This window comes from Indicator indicator, chromosome 20 (genome assembly GCF_027791375.1).
Source record: "Indicator indicator isolate 239-I01 chromosome 20, UM_Iind_1.1, whole genome shotgun sequence".
In the NCBI taxonomy this organism is placed as follows: Eukaryota; Metazoa; Chordata; class Aves; order Piciformes; family Indicatoridae; genus Indicator; species Indicator indicator.
In genome coordinates, this window is record NC_072029.1 from 3,006,518 (window position 1) to 3,025,117 (window position 18,600).

The 18,600-nt window shown below is 44.4% G+C and overlaps 1 protein-coding gene across 1 annotated transcript in view; it reads left to right on the forward strand.

Annotated features, from left to right (window-relative positions):
• Positions 1–18,600, forward strand: part of OBSCN (obscurin, cytoskeletal calmodulin and titin-interacting RhoGEF) — a 179,089-nt gene that overhangs the window by 67,539 nt on the left and 92,950 nt on the right. Inside the window, 17 exon segments of the mRNA XM_054389952.1 lie at positions 509–775; positions 1,263–1,526; positions 2,749–3,015; positions 4,137–4,403; positions 5,613–5,876; positions 6,665–6,931; positions 7,730–7,993; positions 8,200–8,463; positions 8,796–9,059; positions 9,363–9,626; positions 10,405–10,668; positions 12,551–12,814; positions 14,201–14,467; positions 14,846–15,109; positions 15,516–15,782; positions 16,772–17,038; positions 17,794–18,060. Of these exon segments, the coding sequence (XP_054245927.1) occupies positions 509–775; positions 1,263–1,526; positions 2,749–3,015; positions 4,137–4,403; positions 5,613–5,876; positions 6,665–6,931; positions 7,730–7,993; positions 8,200–8,463; positions 8,796–9,059; positions 9,363–9,626; positions 10,405–10,668; positions 12,551–12,814; positions 14,201–14,467; positions 14,846–15,109; positions 15,516–15,782; positions 16,772–17,038; positions 17,794–18,060 (4,512 nt within the window).

An 18,600-nucleotide genomic window follows, 5' to 3' on the forward strand; every position in this document is an offset into this window, starting at 1 on the left:
CTCCTTCTTTCTGTACATGCCCTCACCTATCCACCTTCGTGTCCTACATCTTTCATCCTTCCCCTTGTCATGTTGCCATGTCACTCCTTCCCCCAATCTCCATCCACCATCAGCTTTACTTGTGCCCAGTCTTGTGTGTGTTGTGTTGCCTCCTCAGCTTTCCCCAAGGGTGCTCACATGCATGGTGTGTTTTCCTGAATTAAAATGGAAACCCAAGACTCCTTGGGATTTTCGGTAAGGGAGGGTTGATCACCTTCAGTGATGAGGATGTTTGTCGTTTGTATGCACAAGCCCTGTCAGGATCTCACATCCTTTGAATCCCACAGCACAATCTGCTTAGAGGTATTTTGTTACTAAAACTACACACACACACACACACAAAAGTGTTTAAGGATGAGGCTGTTGGAATGTGGTTTAGGTAGCTGTACAGTAAGTCACGATTCAGCCTCTGACCAGAGATCTGGCCAGGGCCTTGGGCTACAACCCCTTTTCGTTCTGCACCTCTCAGCCCTGCCGATCCGTTTCAAGAGGGAGCTGAAGAACGAGGAAGCCACGGAGAGCGGAACGGCCACGCTGCAGTGCGAGCTGAGCCAGGCAGGGGGCTCGCTGGAGTGGAGGAAGGATGGGGAGGTGCTGACGCCAAGCAGCAAGTACAAAATGAGACGGGAAGGGCGTTTCGTTGAGCTGGTTATCCAAGACCTAGACTTAACGGATGCTGGGAGCTATACCTGCATGTGTGGAGACCAGAAGACAACAGCTGCTTTGAAAGTGAATGGTAACCGTTCTCCCCCTGTTTCTCATTAAGCTCCAAACTTAGTGTATTTGGCAGCATTTCCTGCTCACCTGAAGCTTGGTCACTATGATTTCTTAGATCTTTCATGGTCCTTATTATGTGGTGCCAGCGATTCACCCTGCTGAAGGATAATGCCTGCCTGGACACCGTCCTGTGCAACTCGCTCTGGCAGGGTGGTTGGACTAGATGATCTCCAGAGATTCCTTCCAACCTCTGCCATTCTGTGATATTCCCTTGTGCTTTCTCCCCCCCACAAACACACTTCGAGAAAGTATAGCTATGTTGGATGTTGTTTTCCCTCATTTATTTCCCCCCACTCTAGGAGATTTTAGCCCTTTTCACCTGTGTCCACCCAGCAGTAGTTCAGTTTTTGTCTAAATGTACACTCTACAGCTCAGTAACTCACAGCAGATCTCAGCTGATTTTGATCTAGTGCTGATGCCTTTTCTGTTGGTATTGCATCCTTCAGCCTTGCCCATCCTCTTCCAAGAAGAACTGTTGAACAAGGAAGCTACAGAGGGTGAGGCAGTCACTTTGCACTGCAAACTGAGCAAACCGGCGCAGGTCGAGTGGAGAAAGGGGAATAAGGTCCTCAGGCCAAGTGACAAATACAAGATAGAGCAGGAGGGTCCCTTTGTGGAGCTGACCATCCAGGATTTGGATCTGGCAGATGCTGGTGATTACAGCTGTGTGTGTGGAGATCAGCAGACTGCAGCTGCCTTGACAGTAAATGGTAAACAGCAACTCTCAGCACGTGCCCCAAGCAAGCCCTGTCTAACTCCAAGATCTCTTCACCCTCTTTTTCTCCTGCTTCATCTAGTCCCTGTACACTTCCTATCCTCCCTCCTGCTGATTAATTTTAATTTCCTCTTTTCCTTTTTCTCTTTCCTTTCACCTGATGCCTTATTGATGACCTATTTGTCTTGCTAGGAGAGGTTCCAATGACAAGTGGGGTACAGACCTCCAGCTCAACACAATCTCCCTAGTCCAGCAGACCTGCTGGTTCAAAAGTTTTCCCATAGAAATTGACCTGAAAGTGGGAATAATACTTGGTTTTTACATCTTAGGCTGTTAGACTTGTTGCCTCTCAGAGGAACAAGTTTTCCTCAATGCATGATGCTGCACAAAGACTATCTTAATTAAAAACTCTTTTTGTGCTTCAGCCATTCCCAGCCCTTTTTAAACCATTTTGGTTTAACTCTTCCAAAGCTGATTTTATTTTTTTCTCTGCAGAAAGGTGATGGCATGTTTGTAACTGGCTGCTCTGTTTTGAGGAGCTCTGTTTATAAAAATATAGAGAATGCCATGAATTGGGGGCTTCTGTAGAACTGCTGTTTTCCTCAGGGAAAACAAAAGTGATAGGACACGAGGAAACAGCCTCAAGTTGCAGCAGAGGAGGATCAGGTTGGAGATCAGGGAAAAATTTCTTCCACAAGAGGGTGGTCAAGCTCTGCACCAGGCTGCCCAGGTCAGTGGTGGTGTCCTCATTCCTGAAGGGATTTAAAAGCCTTGTAGACCTGATGCTGAGGGACAAGGTATAGTGGTGACCTGGCAGTGCTGCTAATGGTTGGACTCAATGATCTTAAAGATCTCTTCCAATCAAAATTATTTTATGATCCTATGAAAATGCTCTGGGTGTCATATTGAAATACAGCCTCTAATTTTACCTCTTTGGATTGATGGTGTATAAAGTCAAGGGTAGATGGCTCACCAAACCAGTTTGCAGGCAGGCAGACTTGCTTTTAAAGCACATTTCAAACTGGGGACAAAAAAAGTAAAAATCAGACTGAAATCTCTTTGAAATGATAGAGATCAGTGAAAAATCCTGGAGAGTGAAGAAGATCTTGTGGTTCCAATGGCATGCAGGTTGAGGGAGCTAAGAGAAGACAGTGAACAGATGATGGGTCAGGCTTTCTCAGCTTTGATGCCCTGTCCCTGTTGCATTTACTCTGCAGTCCTGCCTGCTCTTTTCACCAAAGCACTGACAGATGAAGAAGCCACAGAAGGTAAAAGTGTCTCTCTGTGCTGTGAGCTGAACAAGGCTGCTGCTAATGTGGAGTGGAAGAAGGGGTTCAAGACCCTCAGATCAAGTGACAAGTACAAAATGAAACGGGAAGGAGTCACAGCTGAGCTTACAATCCAAAATCTAGACGTGACGGATGCTGGGAATTATTCCTGCGTATGTGGAGACCAGCAGACCACGGCAGTGCTGACAGTGCATGGTAAACCAAACCAGACAAGACACAGTAACTCTCCTGTTCTCTCTGTTCCTTTGGACAGACACCTGCCAGACCCTCCTTCACAGCTCATTGGTGCCAGTGTCAGCAAAGCTGGGACCCGTAGCACAAGAGGGGTAGCATTATGCAAGCTGAGAGTAGAGGCAACCAGGGCCACTGCTACAGTTTTAATTAGGGTCCATGGTTTTACTTTTCCCTTATAAGCTCCTTTATTAGACTCCCCATTGTGCTCAAGGCCATTACAATTTGTTGTCTCATAAAGGGACTATGAGCTAGGGATTTGAAGGTGTCATAAAATTCCTAAAGTATAGTTGATTCCCTGGAATCTCCTTCCCATACTTCATTGCTTGGGCACTGAGGTGCTGTTATACGTATGGACCAGCTGTCATTGCCTTCAATTAGTGTCCTGTGTGAAATCAGCCCAAATCCTCTAAGGGACAACCCTTCCCAGGGAGAACTTTGATGTTTGCTGTACCTGACATGTTTGAAAGGTTATGCCAGTGCAGGTGAAAAATCTCTGTTTTCCCACCATGTATTGAAATTAATAATTTAATTTCAAAGCTGGCATTTGGAGTGAAACTCCAGTGTTTCATTTTCTCTAACACACAATGTCTTTTAGTTCACTGAAGTATGTGAGAACATAACAAACATCCTCCTGTTATGGCTTAAAAAGTCATATGAGAAACCCTCCCTGCCTCTTTTTTTTTTTTCCCCGAAATTTCAAATCAGTGTAGATTCTTTTTGCTTGAAATTTCACAGGGGGGAAAAAAAATAAGTTTTTTAGCTTATTGATTCATGACTGTGAGTGCATGTAAAATACCTTCATGTATTGCTATAAGAGTTGAATCCTTTCAAGGGTTTTCAGCTTATTCATTCATGACTCTGAGTACACGTAAAACACTTCTGTGGATTGCTGCAAGCACTGAATCCTTTCCTGGTGATGTCATTTCTTTCCTCATACTGATTCATGAATGTTACTGAGGGTCTATGTTCTTGTATTGATAAGTCAGGTCAAGATTAGAGAGAAAACCTTAAGTTAAGCCTCGCTGTTTAGTGTTAACTCTTTGGAGCACTGCCATCTCACTGCTCATGTTGCTGTCCTTCAGCTTTGCCTGCCTTTTTCAAAGAAGGATTGAAGAACAGAGAAGCCACAGATGGTGGAACAGCCACTCTGCACTGTGAGCTGAGCAAGGTTGGTGTCCCAGTGGAGTGGAAAAAAGGGGACAAGACGCTCAGACCAAGCGATAAGTACAGGATGAGGCAAGAAGATACTGCTGCAGAGTTGCTGATCCGAGACCTGGAGGTAGAAGACACAGGAGAATATACCTGTGTGTGTGGAGACCAGAAGACCTCAGCTGTCTTGACGGTGCATGGTAAAAAAGCTGTTCTTTGTTATGGTAGCAGTATCTCAAGGAGATCCCTTTTCTCAGAGAGGTTTCTTTCCTACATGATTTGATGTTCTCATTCTGCAGCGTTTTCTTGTATTTTTTTCTGGCTGTGCTTCATTCCATCTCCCACCCACTGTCTGCTGGTTTGAAACTGGTGGCTTGATAGGAAATTAGAGTTGTGAGAATTTGTCATCTTCATCTTCAGTGAGAAAGGAAACCAGGTGTAAGACAAGAGCGAGCAGACTTCCAGCAGCAAGCTTGTCTTCAAAGGGTTTGAACTGGTGTCTCTCACAGAGGGCAGTGGATTTCGGTGCTTAACTTGAAGGAATGATCTTTAAAAAGGCTGAGCTCAGTTAGCAAGAGGGGTTTTCCATCCAGAGATGAATGACTGTTCTCCTCATCTGTAGGACTGTGACAGCTTCTTCCAAGGAAATGGTACTTTAAAAAACAAAACAAAACCAACCCAGATGCAAACTATTATTCTGTAGGTCCTGATTTAGGGAGTATTTCTGACAGATTCTGATTCCTGTCTCTACCAGGGTGAACAGCCATGGGCTTTGGTTGTCTCTTCAGAAGAAGCAGTTCACATACAGTCCCAATAGATGAAATAATAGTTTTTCTTGGAGATTTATCTTAAGGATAAGATGTTTCTAAGGACAGGGGCAAAACCATGGAGGCAAAACTCTCTTCTCTGAGATTCTTTGCATGTTTTTATTCCTTCTTTCAGTGCTGTCAGACAGGGCAATGACTGTCAATGAAAAGTCAGGTCAGTCATATTCAAGATAGGTGGTTTCAGACTGAACTAGGAAGAGAGAACCTACTGGGATCAGATGGGAAGTGATGAGCATGCCACAAAAGTCCAGGGTAGAAGCAAGTCATGGTGGCAGTTATCCAGCAGTAGTTTTCTAACAGATGCAGTTTTCAAGGCTTAGTGATTTGTCTTCCTTTAGTGGTGAAGAACTAACTTCAGGACTTAGTCCTGAGTTCTTCAAGCTCAGTAGAAGCCCCATCCCTGGAAACATTCTGGGTCAGGTTGTTTGGGGCTCTGAGCAACCTTCTCTAGTTGAAGATGTCCCTGCTGACTGCAGGGGGGTTGGAGTAGATAACCTTTAAAGGTCCCTTCCAACCCAAAGCATTCTGTGACTCTGTGGTTAATGTTTTTGATGTCCTCTTTGTTTATATTATGTCCTGTAGCTTTGCCTGCACAGTTCAAAAAAGAACTTGTCAATGTGGAAGCCACAGAGAGCGGGGCAGCTGTTCTGCAGTGTGAGCTAACTAAAACCACTCCAGTGGAGTGGAGAAAAGGGCAAAAGGTGCTCAAGCCTAGTGAGAAGTACAAAATGAGGCTGAAGGATACCACTGCTGAGCTGACAATCCACAGCCTGGAGGAACAAGATGCTGGAGATTACACATGTGTGTGTGGAGACAAGATGACTACTGCATCCCTGACAGTGCATGGTAAAACACCCACGTTTAACAGGGGGTTTCTATTCTGTCATCTGGGGTCTCATGCAGGATCACAAACTGGTCTTGATCCCATCTCTTATTTGAAGTTGAGATGACAGCTGTATCAACCCCTGGGAATATCTTCTACTGCAAATCCTTCTCTTAGAACTGACAAACAGCACCACAGAGCCCACTCTGTCCCTGTTCCTTCATGTTAGTGGGATCTGGAAGCAGATATTGAGGACCCCAGTGAAACCATAAATAGCACTTTCAGTATTGTCATTAATTAATAACACTGAGATTTCATGTGTGTTTTCTTGCATGGAATGGAAAGATGCTCTCTTATGGTAACAACTGAGAAAGACAGGTGAGAATGAATTCCAGGGATGCAGCCTGGAGTTGTAAACAGCAGAGTGTCCATTTTAATTTTTCATCTGATGCTATCTGGTGCTGTGAAACCATGGAAGTACCTTTCTCTTGTTAGATCTTAAAATGCCCTTGAAGCCTACCTTCCAGTACTGAAATCTGAGTTTTAAGAACCAGTTGTGGTGTGTTGCAGACCATAAGGCAGAGATGGTCCTGAAATCATTGTTAGTCTCTCAGGTATTGAATATTCTTAAGGATGTCCCTACAGACTGCAGGGGGGTTGGACTAGATGGACCCTTTGAAGGTCTCTTCCAACCCCACACATTCTATGATGTAAAAACTTGTAGTGATTAAAGGGTCTTAATCCAGTGGAGCAGTGAAGATACAGTATTGCCCTGGTTTTAAAGTGCTCTCTTTCCACCTGTGATCTTCAGCCCTTCCTCCACACTTTATACAAGAGCTGAAGAACGTGGAAGCCACAGAAAAAGGCATGGCCACTTTCTGCTGTGAGTTGAACAAGCCCTCAGCTACTGTTGAATGGAGGAAAGGAGACAGAGCCCTGGAACCAAATGACAGATTCACCATGAGATGTGAGGGCACAAATGCTGAGCTGGTGATCCATGATTTAGATCTGACAGATGCTGGAGATTACACATGCTGTTATGGAGACCAGAAAACCACTGCTGCACTAAAAGTGAATGGTAAAAAAAAAAAATATATCAAATTAAGTGGATTGTTCTCAAACAGTTGTCATTTAGGAGCATGGTAGTTTGGGCTTAGAAATTGCAGCCCCATGTCTGAAGAGTTGATAGCAAAAGGGGCTGGACATGGGCATAAGTACATGGCCAGTATCAGACACCAACCAGGGGTTCACTGCAAGAATTTCAGATATTCTTCTTGGTTCCAACTTAGTTCTTTGATGCTCATGTTCAGTAGTAGCTGCTAAAAAAGGCCAAATTATGGTTGCAAAGGTGTCACAAGCCTGAAGCTGAGAATATTACAATTTGATTATGAGGGTTGTTGTTTTTTTTTTTATGTAGTTTTCAGTGTTTCAGATCAATATGATAGTCAAGTTCTATAAGGCCATCATCTGAAGAGAAATTTCACAGGAGAGTGGGAGAAATCTCACTGAGAGTAGTGCCTCAGTGATGGTTTCATCGATGAACTTTTTCAGTAATGATTTGTAACTGCAGTAGAACTTACAGGCTCCAGTTGGGCTTTATTTTCCATTGTGCCAGAAAATACCCAAGGTAAGGCAGGGCTCAGCCTTAGAGGATCTGAAGTTGAGTCTGGTGTGGTTCTCCATTTAAGCCATAGACCATATCATAAAGAAAGCTTTAACTTGTGAACAAGGTGTTCTCTCTCCTCCTTTCTAAAGTCACCATCATGTGTTTCCCAGAGTGGTTATCAGTCCTATTTGGTTAGGGAAGGCTTTGTGGTTGATAGACACAGATAAACAGTTGCCTGGTCATACATTCTTATCATTTTTAACTCCTCAGCCTTGCCTGCACACTTCAAGAAAGAGCTGCAGAACGAAGAAGCCTCAGAGGGTGAGACAGCCACACTACAATGTGAGCTCTCTAGGGCTGCCTCTGTGGAGTGGAAAAAGAAACACAAAATGCTCAAAGCAAGTGAAAAATATACTATGAGACAGGAGGGTACTACAGCACAGCTGCTGATCCATGCTTTAGATGTCAAGGATGCTGGGGAGTATACCTGTGTGTGTGGAGATGTGAAGACCACTGCAGCACTGACAGTGCATGGTAAGGAAAGAGAAATGAGGAATCTTTGACTGATGTTTCTTCAGTCTTCTCTGGAAGCCTCAGTACAGCCTCACAGTCTCTTCCTTCTGTGAGATGATCCTCGTGTCAATCACTAGGCATGGATAGATACTGGTGAACATCAAGGGCATTTTTTTTGGTGTCTAAGAACTGCATATGGTGAAAATGTTTGCTTCTTTGTTCCTCAGCCCTTCCTGCTCTCTTCAAAGAAGAGTTAAGAAGCGAGGAAGCCACAGAAGGTGAAGCAGTGACTCTGCGCTGTGAGCTGACCAAGGCTGCATCAGTGGAGTGGAAAAAGGGACACACAGTGCTCAGACCTAGTGAGAAATACAAAATGAGGCAGAAGGATGTGATAGCAGATCTGGTGATCCATAATGTAGATGAGAATGATGCTGGTGATTATACCTGCGTGTGTGGGGATAAGCAGTCCACAGCTTCCTTGGCAGTACATGGTAATAACCACTTTTATCTACATGTCCTCACTGTTGAGAGTCTGATTTGCATTCTCTTTTTCTCCATGCTCATTATCTCTGACTCCCTGTTCATTATCTCTGTGTAGCTCCTGACTTTGCATGCCATGGGCATAAAAATTAATTTGCATTTTGTGATGGAAGGGAAAAACTTTCATCCCATTTCCCAATATAAAGTGGGTTTAGGACCTGATCCCTCAAGTGGATGTGAGATCAGACCTGAAGATGGCTCCTCACTGCTCTCACCTCTCCTTCCCCACCCCTTGGCCAAGTTTGCCTGGCCCATTTTAACCCTTTGTCCCTTGCATCCTCAGTGCTGCCTGCATGCATCAAGGAGAGGCTGAAGAACGAGGAGGTGACAGAAGGTCAAGCAGCCACTCTGTGCTGTGAGCTGACAAAGGTTGCTCAAGTAGAGTGGAGAAAGGGAAGCAGGCTGCTCAAAGCCAGTGACAAATACAAAATGAGACAGGAGGGCACGGTTGTGAAGCTGCTTATCCATGATGCAGAGCTGAAAGATGCTGGAGAATACACTTGTGTGTGTGGAGAACAGGAGACAACAGCTGCCTTGACAGTGCATGGTAAAAGCCATATACATGTAGCTGTATTATTGGGGGTGTTCTCTACCAGCTCATCACTGTTGGTTCTGTGCTCACCTGTGGCTGTATTTGTTCCTTTAAATTTGTCAAACTGTCTTCAAGATCTGGCTGCAGCCAAACTGCTTTTCTGTTTCTCTCTGTTGGTCTGTCCAGTCTTCAGGAATTGTGAGGAAAGCAAACTCTTTCCACCTTAAAATGTTCTCTGCTTCTGTGCCAGCCCATCCCTCCCATCACCTGTGTGCCACGTGCCATTTTTAATGTCCTTTGTCCATTTTGTGACTTCAGCCCTGCCTGCAGTTTTCAAAGAAGAACTGAAGGACCTGCAAGCTGTGGAAAGCCAAACAGCCACTCTGCACTGTGAGCTGAGCAAGGCTGCAGATGTGTCCTGGAAGAAAGGAAATCAAATACTCAGGGCAAGTGGGAAGTACATCATGCAGCAGGCTAATGGCCTTGCTGAGCTGGAAATCCGAGATCTAGAGCTGCAGGATGCAGGAGATTACACCTGTGTGTGTGGAGACCAACACACCACTGCTTCTCTGACAGTGAATGGTAAATTCATCTTGCAGATGCCTGTTCATCTCTACTTTCTGTAAAACATCCTCTTGCTCTCCAGAGTGGTCTCACCTATCAGCTTTGCCCTAGGGACTAACTGGTGTTCAGCAAAGGACAACTCTGTAGAATCATTAAGGTTGGGATCTCTAAGATCATCAAGCCCAACTCTCAGTCCAGCACCACCATGGCTACTAAACTATGACCCAAGTGCCACTTTTTTTTTTTTAAACATTTCCAGGCATGGTGACTCCACCACCTCTCTGAGCAGCCTGTTCCAATGCCTGACCACTCTTTCAGTAAAAAAAAATATTTCCTAGTATCCAATCTAAACCTCCCCTGATGCAACTTGAGGCTATTTCCTCTCGTCCTGTTGCTAGTCACTTCTTGTTCTGACATTTAATTTTGGCCTGATATTCCTGAGAAGGGAGCTGAGGTCATGATTCTTTCTTCATATTACCATGTTGTAAGTTAAGGGAACAGCACCTAGGAACTGTTCTTGTCCTGTCCTCATGGAGGGTGGCCCTATGGTAAGTTCTGTAGGTTGCATCTTGAATTTATCAAGCTTGTTGTATTTTGACCTGTCAGCTCAGCATTTCTCTTCTTATTGTCTCTGCTGGATTTAGTTTTCCAGTTCATTATTAGTGACAACCTCAAACTCAAATGGCTAAATTTCCTGACTTGGTCAGATTTGAGCTCCAGTTCAGACTTTATGATGCTGATCACAACTGCAGAGGTCTTGGTTTAAATGCACTGTCTGTTGGCTTTCCATTCCCAGCCCTGCCAGTGGTTTTCATGGAAGAACTGAAGAATGAGGAAGGCCAAGAAGGAGCATCAGTCTCTCTGTGTTGTGAATTAAGCAAAGCAGCTCCAGTGCAGTGGAAAGTAGGGTCTGAAGTGCTCAAAGCAAGTGACAAATATGAAATGAGACAGCCTGCCACCACTGCAGAGCTGATCATTCATGACTTAGAAGTAAAAGATGCTGGAGATTACACCTGTGTGTGTGGTGACCAGAAGACAACAGCAATCTTAACAGTTCATGGTAAAAAAGTCCTTATTAAAATTGATGGTTGGCTCTATAGGTAGACATCATTGAAATTCAGCTGTTTCTGCCCTGGATCAGTAACTTGTGTTGGTTTTTAATCCCTTCCTCTTCCTTTAGTCTATGTACAGATCATTTCTTACTGAGAAAGAATAGTTCAGGGCAAATTTGGGGATCAGTATTAATCTTCCCTCCCCTTTAAAAAGAGAAAAGGAGATGTTTCTTTCTGTCCGAGTCCTGTTTGAAACACTTACATTTTCCACCTCTTTCCCCACCCCAGTCCCCATGGTTTGCTTCAGCCAACCACAGTTTTCTCCAAAGCACACAAGTGTGTTCCTTCACACCCTCTACTCTCCACATACTGCTCAGAGAAGAAATAAGGGCTGAGGCAGCAGGAGGAGGACATGTCCCTGTGCTGGCCTGGCCATGGCTGTTCCTGGGGGTACCAAATTCTTCAAGCAAGTTAGACATGCAGAATGAGATCACACTGGGTTGGAAGAGACCTTTAAAGGTCATCTAGTCCAAGCCCCTTGCAGTAAGCAGGGACATCCCCACCTAGCTCAGGTTGTTCAGCTCCCCATTCAGCCTGACCTTGCATGCATCCAGGGATGCTAAGAGTTACCATTTCAGAACTTGTTGCCCTTAATGTAGGTTTTAAGGGTGCAGGGGGCTGCACCTCTGTATGTGTGCCCACACCTCGGTGTGGGGATCAGCACTGCCTTGGCAGTTAGGTATTAAAGAATCCCCAACAGCACAAGTCATCAGCAGTTTTACTCTTCTTTATCCTGCTACCTCCCAATAAACCAACCCAGGAATATGTCCTTGTGTTACATTAGTGACCTCATTACCTGATGTTCTGCTCTCCTCTCCCTAATGAGTATCCATTTGAACGGACTAACAATCCTTAACTCTGAGGAAGTCCTTGGTCAGCGACCAAGTTCTGTGCCCTCCAGCTTTTTTTCCCCAATGCCTTATGACTCCCCTTAGGCTTTCCTGAGTCCTGGGTTTTATCTGAGCCATTTGGGGAGTGCTGTTTATATTCTGTACCCACTTACAGTGGTTGTGCACAAGGCAGAGTTGTGGCTAAATGTTCTTGATTTGTTTTCCTGTAGAAATGTTTGATTTGTTTTCCTGTAGGTTGTTCTCTTTGGGTTGTGATTTCCAAATTAGGGAATAGCAAGAATCTGAAATTCTTGTTACATGAAATGACCCTTCAAATTTCAGTTTGAAACTAGAAGTAGTTTTTTACTTGGAAATCTGATTTCATAGAATCCTAGATCTGGTTTTGCTGAGAAGACTTTTAAGATCATGAGACCAAGCATTAACCAAACATTGCCAAGGCCACCACTAAATCATGTTGCTCAACATCATAACTACACAACTTTTAAATCCCTCTAGGGATGGTGATTCCAATTCCTTGGGCAGCCTGCTCCAGGCCTTGACAGCCCTTATGGGGAAGAAATTGTTCCTCATGTCCAACCTAAACCCAGCTGGTGCCGCTTGACACTGTTTCCTGGGGGTCTAACTTCTTAGTGAAAACAAACCACAAAATAACAAATACTGACCCTCAAGAAGTCAGACCTGTGTAGGTAAAATAGTGCTGTGCCCAGCTGTGTTTTGTGACTGCTGTTGACCTAAGATCTGGATCTTTCTATGTTGTTCTTTCACTGTGGAAGGCAACAGTCACCCAGGGAACTCATCTCTTACAGTAAATGAAACCACATCACACCTGAAGAAACTTTCAGAGTTTCAGGACTTGTTTGTAGTGAAAAGTGTTTGTAATAGGCTGAAAAAGAGATGTGTGAGGAGAAATAATCCCAAAAGAAAATAGGGTTTGAATTCTGGTTTTCTGATGACCATTTGTCCGTGTTGCATCCTTCAGCTCTGCCACCACTCTTTAAGGAAGAGCTAAAGGATAAGGAAGCAGAAGAAGGTGGAGATGTCACCCTGCACTGTGAGCTCAACAAAGCTGCTCCAGTGGAGTGGCAGAAGGACCAGAGGATTCTCAAAGCAAGTGGGAAATACAGCATGAGGCAGGAAGGGACCAAGGCAGAGCTGGTGATTCATGGACTAGCTGAGGAGGATGCAGGAGACTACACCTGTGTGTGTGGAGAGCACCAGACTACAGCTGTCTTAACAATCCAGGGTAAAACCAACTTTGACCTCCTATTTCCTAACTGGAATGTCTGTCCTTTACTCTCAGGTGTTCCATTTCCCGTGGCTGTTTGCTCAACCTTATTAACTGAAATTCCACCATTTGAAAGTGTTCCCTGCCTTTGATGACCTGCAAGCTGTGTCCATTGGCAAATTCTGCATTTCTTCTGTGCCATCCTTCTTGTTCTTTTCCTCTCCTTCAACACAAACCTGCTGTCCTTGCATCTTTCCCTTCCTTCATTCCTTTCCTTGCACATAAACCCATCATTCTTCTGTCTTTCCTTTCCTGCCTTTTTAGTCTCTGAGACACAAATCTGTTTATTCTTTGCAATTTCTTTCTGGCATTCTTAATACAGAGAATTTCAATGTACTTTAGAGTATATAAAAAAAAAGCAATATCCAGAATAAGGCTGTTGGGTATAATTTCTGTGCTGAGTTCTGGTTATATTGAACCTCTGTCCTAATGTACAAAAGAAGGTTTGCACTGGGAGACTGATATTATTTTTTTTTTTAAGCAGGAAAGAATAAATTCTTTCTGTGACCTTCTGATCTTATTTTCTTGGAAGAATCAGTTTGCTGTTCAAGCAAAACTAATGTTTCAGCTTAACAGTGCTGGAGATGGGAAATGTGCCAAATCAGGGAGGCTAAACCTGGTTTAGAGATCTGAGACATCCAATCTTGTCAAACCAGTGGAATATCCAATTATCCCACCTAGTTCATGGAGGGATATAGCACAGAATCAAAGAATACCAGGTTGGATGGGACCTCAAGGATCATCTAGTCCAGCCATCTAGTGGGGAAAAACACAGTCTGTGTGGAGGCCACCAAATTCATTTCAAGGACACAACTGCAGTGCATGCTTGAATTGTGCTAAGTGAGGAAAAATGCTCTGAGACAAAAAGACAGGATCTGAAGATTTTCTGTGGGGTCAAGAATAAGCCTGGCTGCATCTTTTCAAGGCTGTCTGAAGGAAGAAGGAATGGTGATGAGTAAGGAGCTGTGGCAACACTCAGAGCTCAGTAGGGCTGCTCTGTAAGTGGGGAAAAAAGAGTGGAAAACCAGGAAGTTTGTGGAAGACACCAAGAGAATTGTGAACTAAGTTGCTCAGAGATTATATTCTTAGTTCTTCTTACATGGAAACTGGTAGCAAGCAGGGGTAAATCTCTTGAGGACAGTGCAGTTTTGCTGATAGCAAGCCAGCATAAACCTAAAAGGATTAGGAAATGTCTTCCAACTAGGATGCTTTCATTTCTCTTTCCTCTCCTTGTTGCTGATGCTCACCCTTCCATAACCTTGGCAGCTTTCCCTGTCACTTCCCATTCTCACTCATCCCTGGAGGCAGCCTCAGTTTGTAACACTTTTTACCTGCATCCTTCAGCTGTGCCTCCAGTTTTCCAAGAAGAAGTGACCAGCAAGGAAGCAGTGGAAGGTGGAACAGCCACTTTGCACTGTGAGCTCAGAAAGGCCTCTGCCTATGTTCAGTGGAAGAAAGGCAATCAGGTCCTCACCTCGGGCAACAAGTACAGCATGAGACAGGAAGGCTGTGCTGTGGAGCTGGTGGTTCAGGATTTAGACTTGAGTGATACTGGAGATTATACCTGTGTGTGTGGAGACAAGACCACCACAGCCACCTTAACAGTGCATGGTAAAGTAATCCTTGGGACTGAGGTCCTCAAAATCTCAGACCTGCCCAAGTCTTTATTTTGCTTTGGTCTGTTCCTTCTCCTTTCCTGTTTCCCTGGGCTTTTGTGTTCCTTTGGACTTCACTTAGGTGCTTCTTTCCTGTGTATGAACTGGGGGAAAAGTTGCCTGGTTGGTGTTTGTCCTCCTCAGCTGTGTTGGTTCTTCTTGCTTTCCTTGCCCTGATGCATTGTCCATGGAAGCTGAAGGAGATTTTTCCATCATGTTCCAGTGACCTGGATCAGGGCTCAGTAGTGTGCCATGCCTCCTCTGCCCCAGGACCTCATCCAGATGCTTTGTAAGGAATGTTCACAGTCTCTCTGGTAACTCTTTTGCTCTTCAGCACTGCCTCCAGAATTCAAGCAAGACCTAAAGGACCTGGAAGCTGTGGAAAGTGGGACAGCTGCTCTGTGCTGTGAGCTGACTAAGCCTGCTGTGGTGGAGTGGAAGAAAGGGCAGATGGTGCTCAAAGCCAGCAGCAAATATAAAATGAGTCAAGATGGTGCTGTTGCAAAGCTGATTATCCATGAGCTGGCTGTGGAGGACACTGGAGATTACACCTGTGTGTGTGGAGATCAGCAGACAACTGCTGCTTTGACAGTCAATGGTAAAAGCAAAATGAAAAAGGAGAATAAAAAAGGAGAGTTGGGTGGAGGGGAACCTAATGAAGTTTAATAAGGGCAAATTCTGCACCTAAGGAGGAATAACCTCCTGCACCAGTACAGGTGAGGGACTGTTCTGATGGAAAGCAGCTCCATGGAGAAGGACCTGGGAGTCCCAATGAACCATGAACCAGCAATGTGCACTTGTGGCCAAGAAGGCCAATGGGACCCTGGTGTGCATTAAGAAGAGTGTGGCCAGTGGGTCTGAGGGATTCTTGTACTTCAAATCTAGAGCATTGAGGTGTAGAGACATCTGCCAAAAAAAAAACCCTTGGTGCTTTGTTTTCTTTCTGCTTTCTCTTCCCCAAACTCCACCTGCAGCATGTTTCAAGTTTTATTTCTATTTTATAGCCCTACCAGCACTTTTCAAACAAGAACTGCAGAATACCGAGGCAGAAGAAGGAGGTACAGCAACACTGAGGTGTGAGCTTACCAAACCCAAGGCTCCAGTAGAGTGGAGGAAAGGAGATGTTACTCTCTACCCTGGTTTGAAATATGAGATGAAGCAGCAGGGCTCCACTGCTGAGCTGGTGATTCATGACTTAGAGGTGGATGACTCAGGAAGGTACACCTGCGACTCTGGCCATCAGCAGACAACAGCTGTGGTCACCGTTCATGGTAGGCACAGTCTTGACCCTTGGCTCAATAGAGATGAAGTGAAAGGAGGATTTCTCAGCCATCTCTGCAACCATTTCTTCGTTTTGCTGCTGGGCCATGCCAGCATGGCAACCAAGGCACATGGTCAAGTTAGAAAGGTTCTGCCTGCAGTCTCTGGAGTGGTTATCAATATCAAAGCAATTAAATGTTTGACAGGGTGGAAAAATAGGAGTAACTCTCTTGCCCTTTGAGAGCAGGGAGTGTGGCTGCATATGGGAATGCAGAACAGAAAAGAAACCAGGAAGGCTGATGGTTGATTGGGTTTGTTGGCTTCAGTAGGCATAAGAGATGATTAATTGGGCATAATGCCTGATTGGGGTGGTCAGAGATGCAACATTTGGGGGATAAAGGATTTCTGTGACATGTGAATGTGCTCTATTATCACTTCAGCCTCTGAGCAGACAACTGCATCCACGTGTTATCCTCCACCCCTTCTACCATCCAGAGGAAGACCTTGCCTGGAATCTGAATTTCCTCTTCCACTTATCCTTTTGTTGTCATCTTTTACTGTACTGCCTCTTCTTGTGTTTTGAATGCTAACTTCCTCTTTTATGCGCTGGTAGAAGCTTTAGTTGGGGCAAATTACTCAAGTACTCTTTGCTTAATGTTGTAAACTTGCAAAGCTTTCTTAAGGAGGAAAGGTCCATGTACAGGAGAGCACATCCCAGTGAGCCTTGATCAAATCACTCATCATTGGCATGGAGGCCCTTCCATAGAAATCAGATCACAAACCAGCCTATTCTGTGGACCACTCCCTAAAACCAGATCTTTCCTAACTTCACCATCTATCCCCAGCTCTTGGTTCACATAATGGTTCAAGAAAGATGCTACTAAGACACCCCAAGGATTATGGAATCATTAGAAGAGGCCTTTTCTGAAGAATGATGGTAGGATTGGATCCTTAATGGACTAAGCTACTCTTAAAAACATTTCCCTTTCAAATTTTGCAGCACTGCCTGTCACATTTAAGCAGCCCCTTGAAAATAAGGAGTCAGAGGAAGGAAGCACAGCTACATTCTGCTGTGAGCTGTCAAAACCCAACGTTGCAGTGGAGTGGAGGAAAGGAGGAGTAGGGCTGCAACCCAGCCAAAAATACGAAATGAGGCAGAGGGAGTGCCTGGTAGAACTCTTCATACATAATCTCAAGTTAGAAGATACAGGAGAGTACAGCTGTGACTCTGGGGATCAGGAAAGCAAGGCATCTTTAAATGTGAAAGGTAGGTGCTGTGAGCTGGCTCCTAAAGATAAAGATAGCATCCAACATGCAAAGCAATAGCTTGAATATGAATATTTTTAAGTACATAATTTCCCCCCTCCCATTAATCTTTTCACCTGCTGTACTAGGATGTGCTGAGGGACATGGTTTAGTGGTGACCTGGCAGTGGTGCGTTACCAGCTGGACTTGATGATCTTAGAGATCTTTTCCAACCAAAATGGTTCTGTGATTTCTTTTTATTTTTTTTTTTAATTCAATGACATGGAAGAGTTCTTCATTGAGTTTCAGTTTCTATGAAGAAATACTTTCTAGCTTCATGGCTGGGGAAAGATGAAAGAGAGCAATGTCTTGACATACCACCTGGACATTTCATGTGGCAGGTTTAAGTATTTAAAACCAGATTTTCCTCCAAATGCTGAAAGGCGACTGACAACAACCTTCCTGATCCAGCAAGGCTGTCCACAGAGTTTTGAACTCCTTTACTGTTGAGGTCTTTGTTAGATCAGCTGAAGAATAAGTTTATAATCTTCAAGGATTTGAATCAAGGAACAAAGGAAATAAATGTTGTAAGTGTAGATGGCTGCTTCTGATGCAGCAGGATGATCCATTGTCTCCAGGGAAATTAGAAAACACAGATCCTGCTTAAGAATATAGCACTTGTGCCTTGCTCTCCAAAGTGACATCCTGCCTGTGCTAACCAGGACTTGACCCAGGCTTCAATCAAAGCTCCTCTTCCTTCCTTTTCTCCCCTTTTAGCTCTGCCAGTTCTTTTCAAAAAGGAGCTCAAAGACGAGGAGGCAGAAGAAGGAGCCTCAGTGAAATTCCAGTGTGAGCTGACAAAGGATAATGCAACAGTGGAGTGGAGGAAAGGCACCATGGAGCTCTTCCCATGCTCCAAATATGAAATTAAACTGAGTGGCCACACAGCTGAACTTGTGATTCATAAGGTAGAACCAGAAGATGCCTCTGATTACACGTGTGACACAGGAGACCAGCAGAGCACAGCAGCCCTCAGAGTGAATGGTTAGCATTGCATCACAATGGAACAGAGGGTGAAGGGGAGTTGTGATCTTGTGACAATGAAATTCTTTTACTTCTTGGTGAATAAACCTCTCCCAAAGTTAGTATAATGAAGAAAAGAGGTGGCCAGCCACAAACCAGGATGCACAAAAGTGGATCTTGCAGGGCAGGCTTTGTGGAATGGCTATTTAAGGCTGTAAAGCACAGTGCAAAGCTTGTAGACCCCTTGCTCTGACATGATAAAAGCAGAAAACTGCACCATGAGGACTTAAAAATTCTAATAGACCTTTGAGTTTGGCACTTCACATTCATTGCTGGCTTAGTTGGATCAATCACTAATCATAAGTCATCTACAAAAGCGTTTAAAAGATTTTATCCAAATTTCACATCACCTGAGAAGAGGATGTTTAAACAAACCAGGGACAATGCTTGTGATCAGTCACCATTGGTGAAATGTTTGTGGTCATCTCAAGCTGTTGGGTGGAGTTTGTGGCTTTGGTCTAAGCCACAACTTCATCCTCTTGGCTGAACCTGACCTATGAA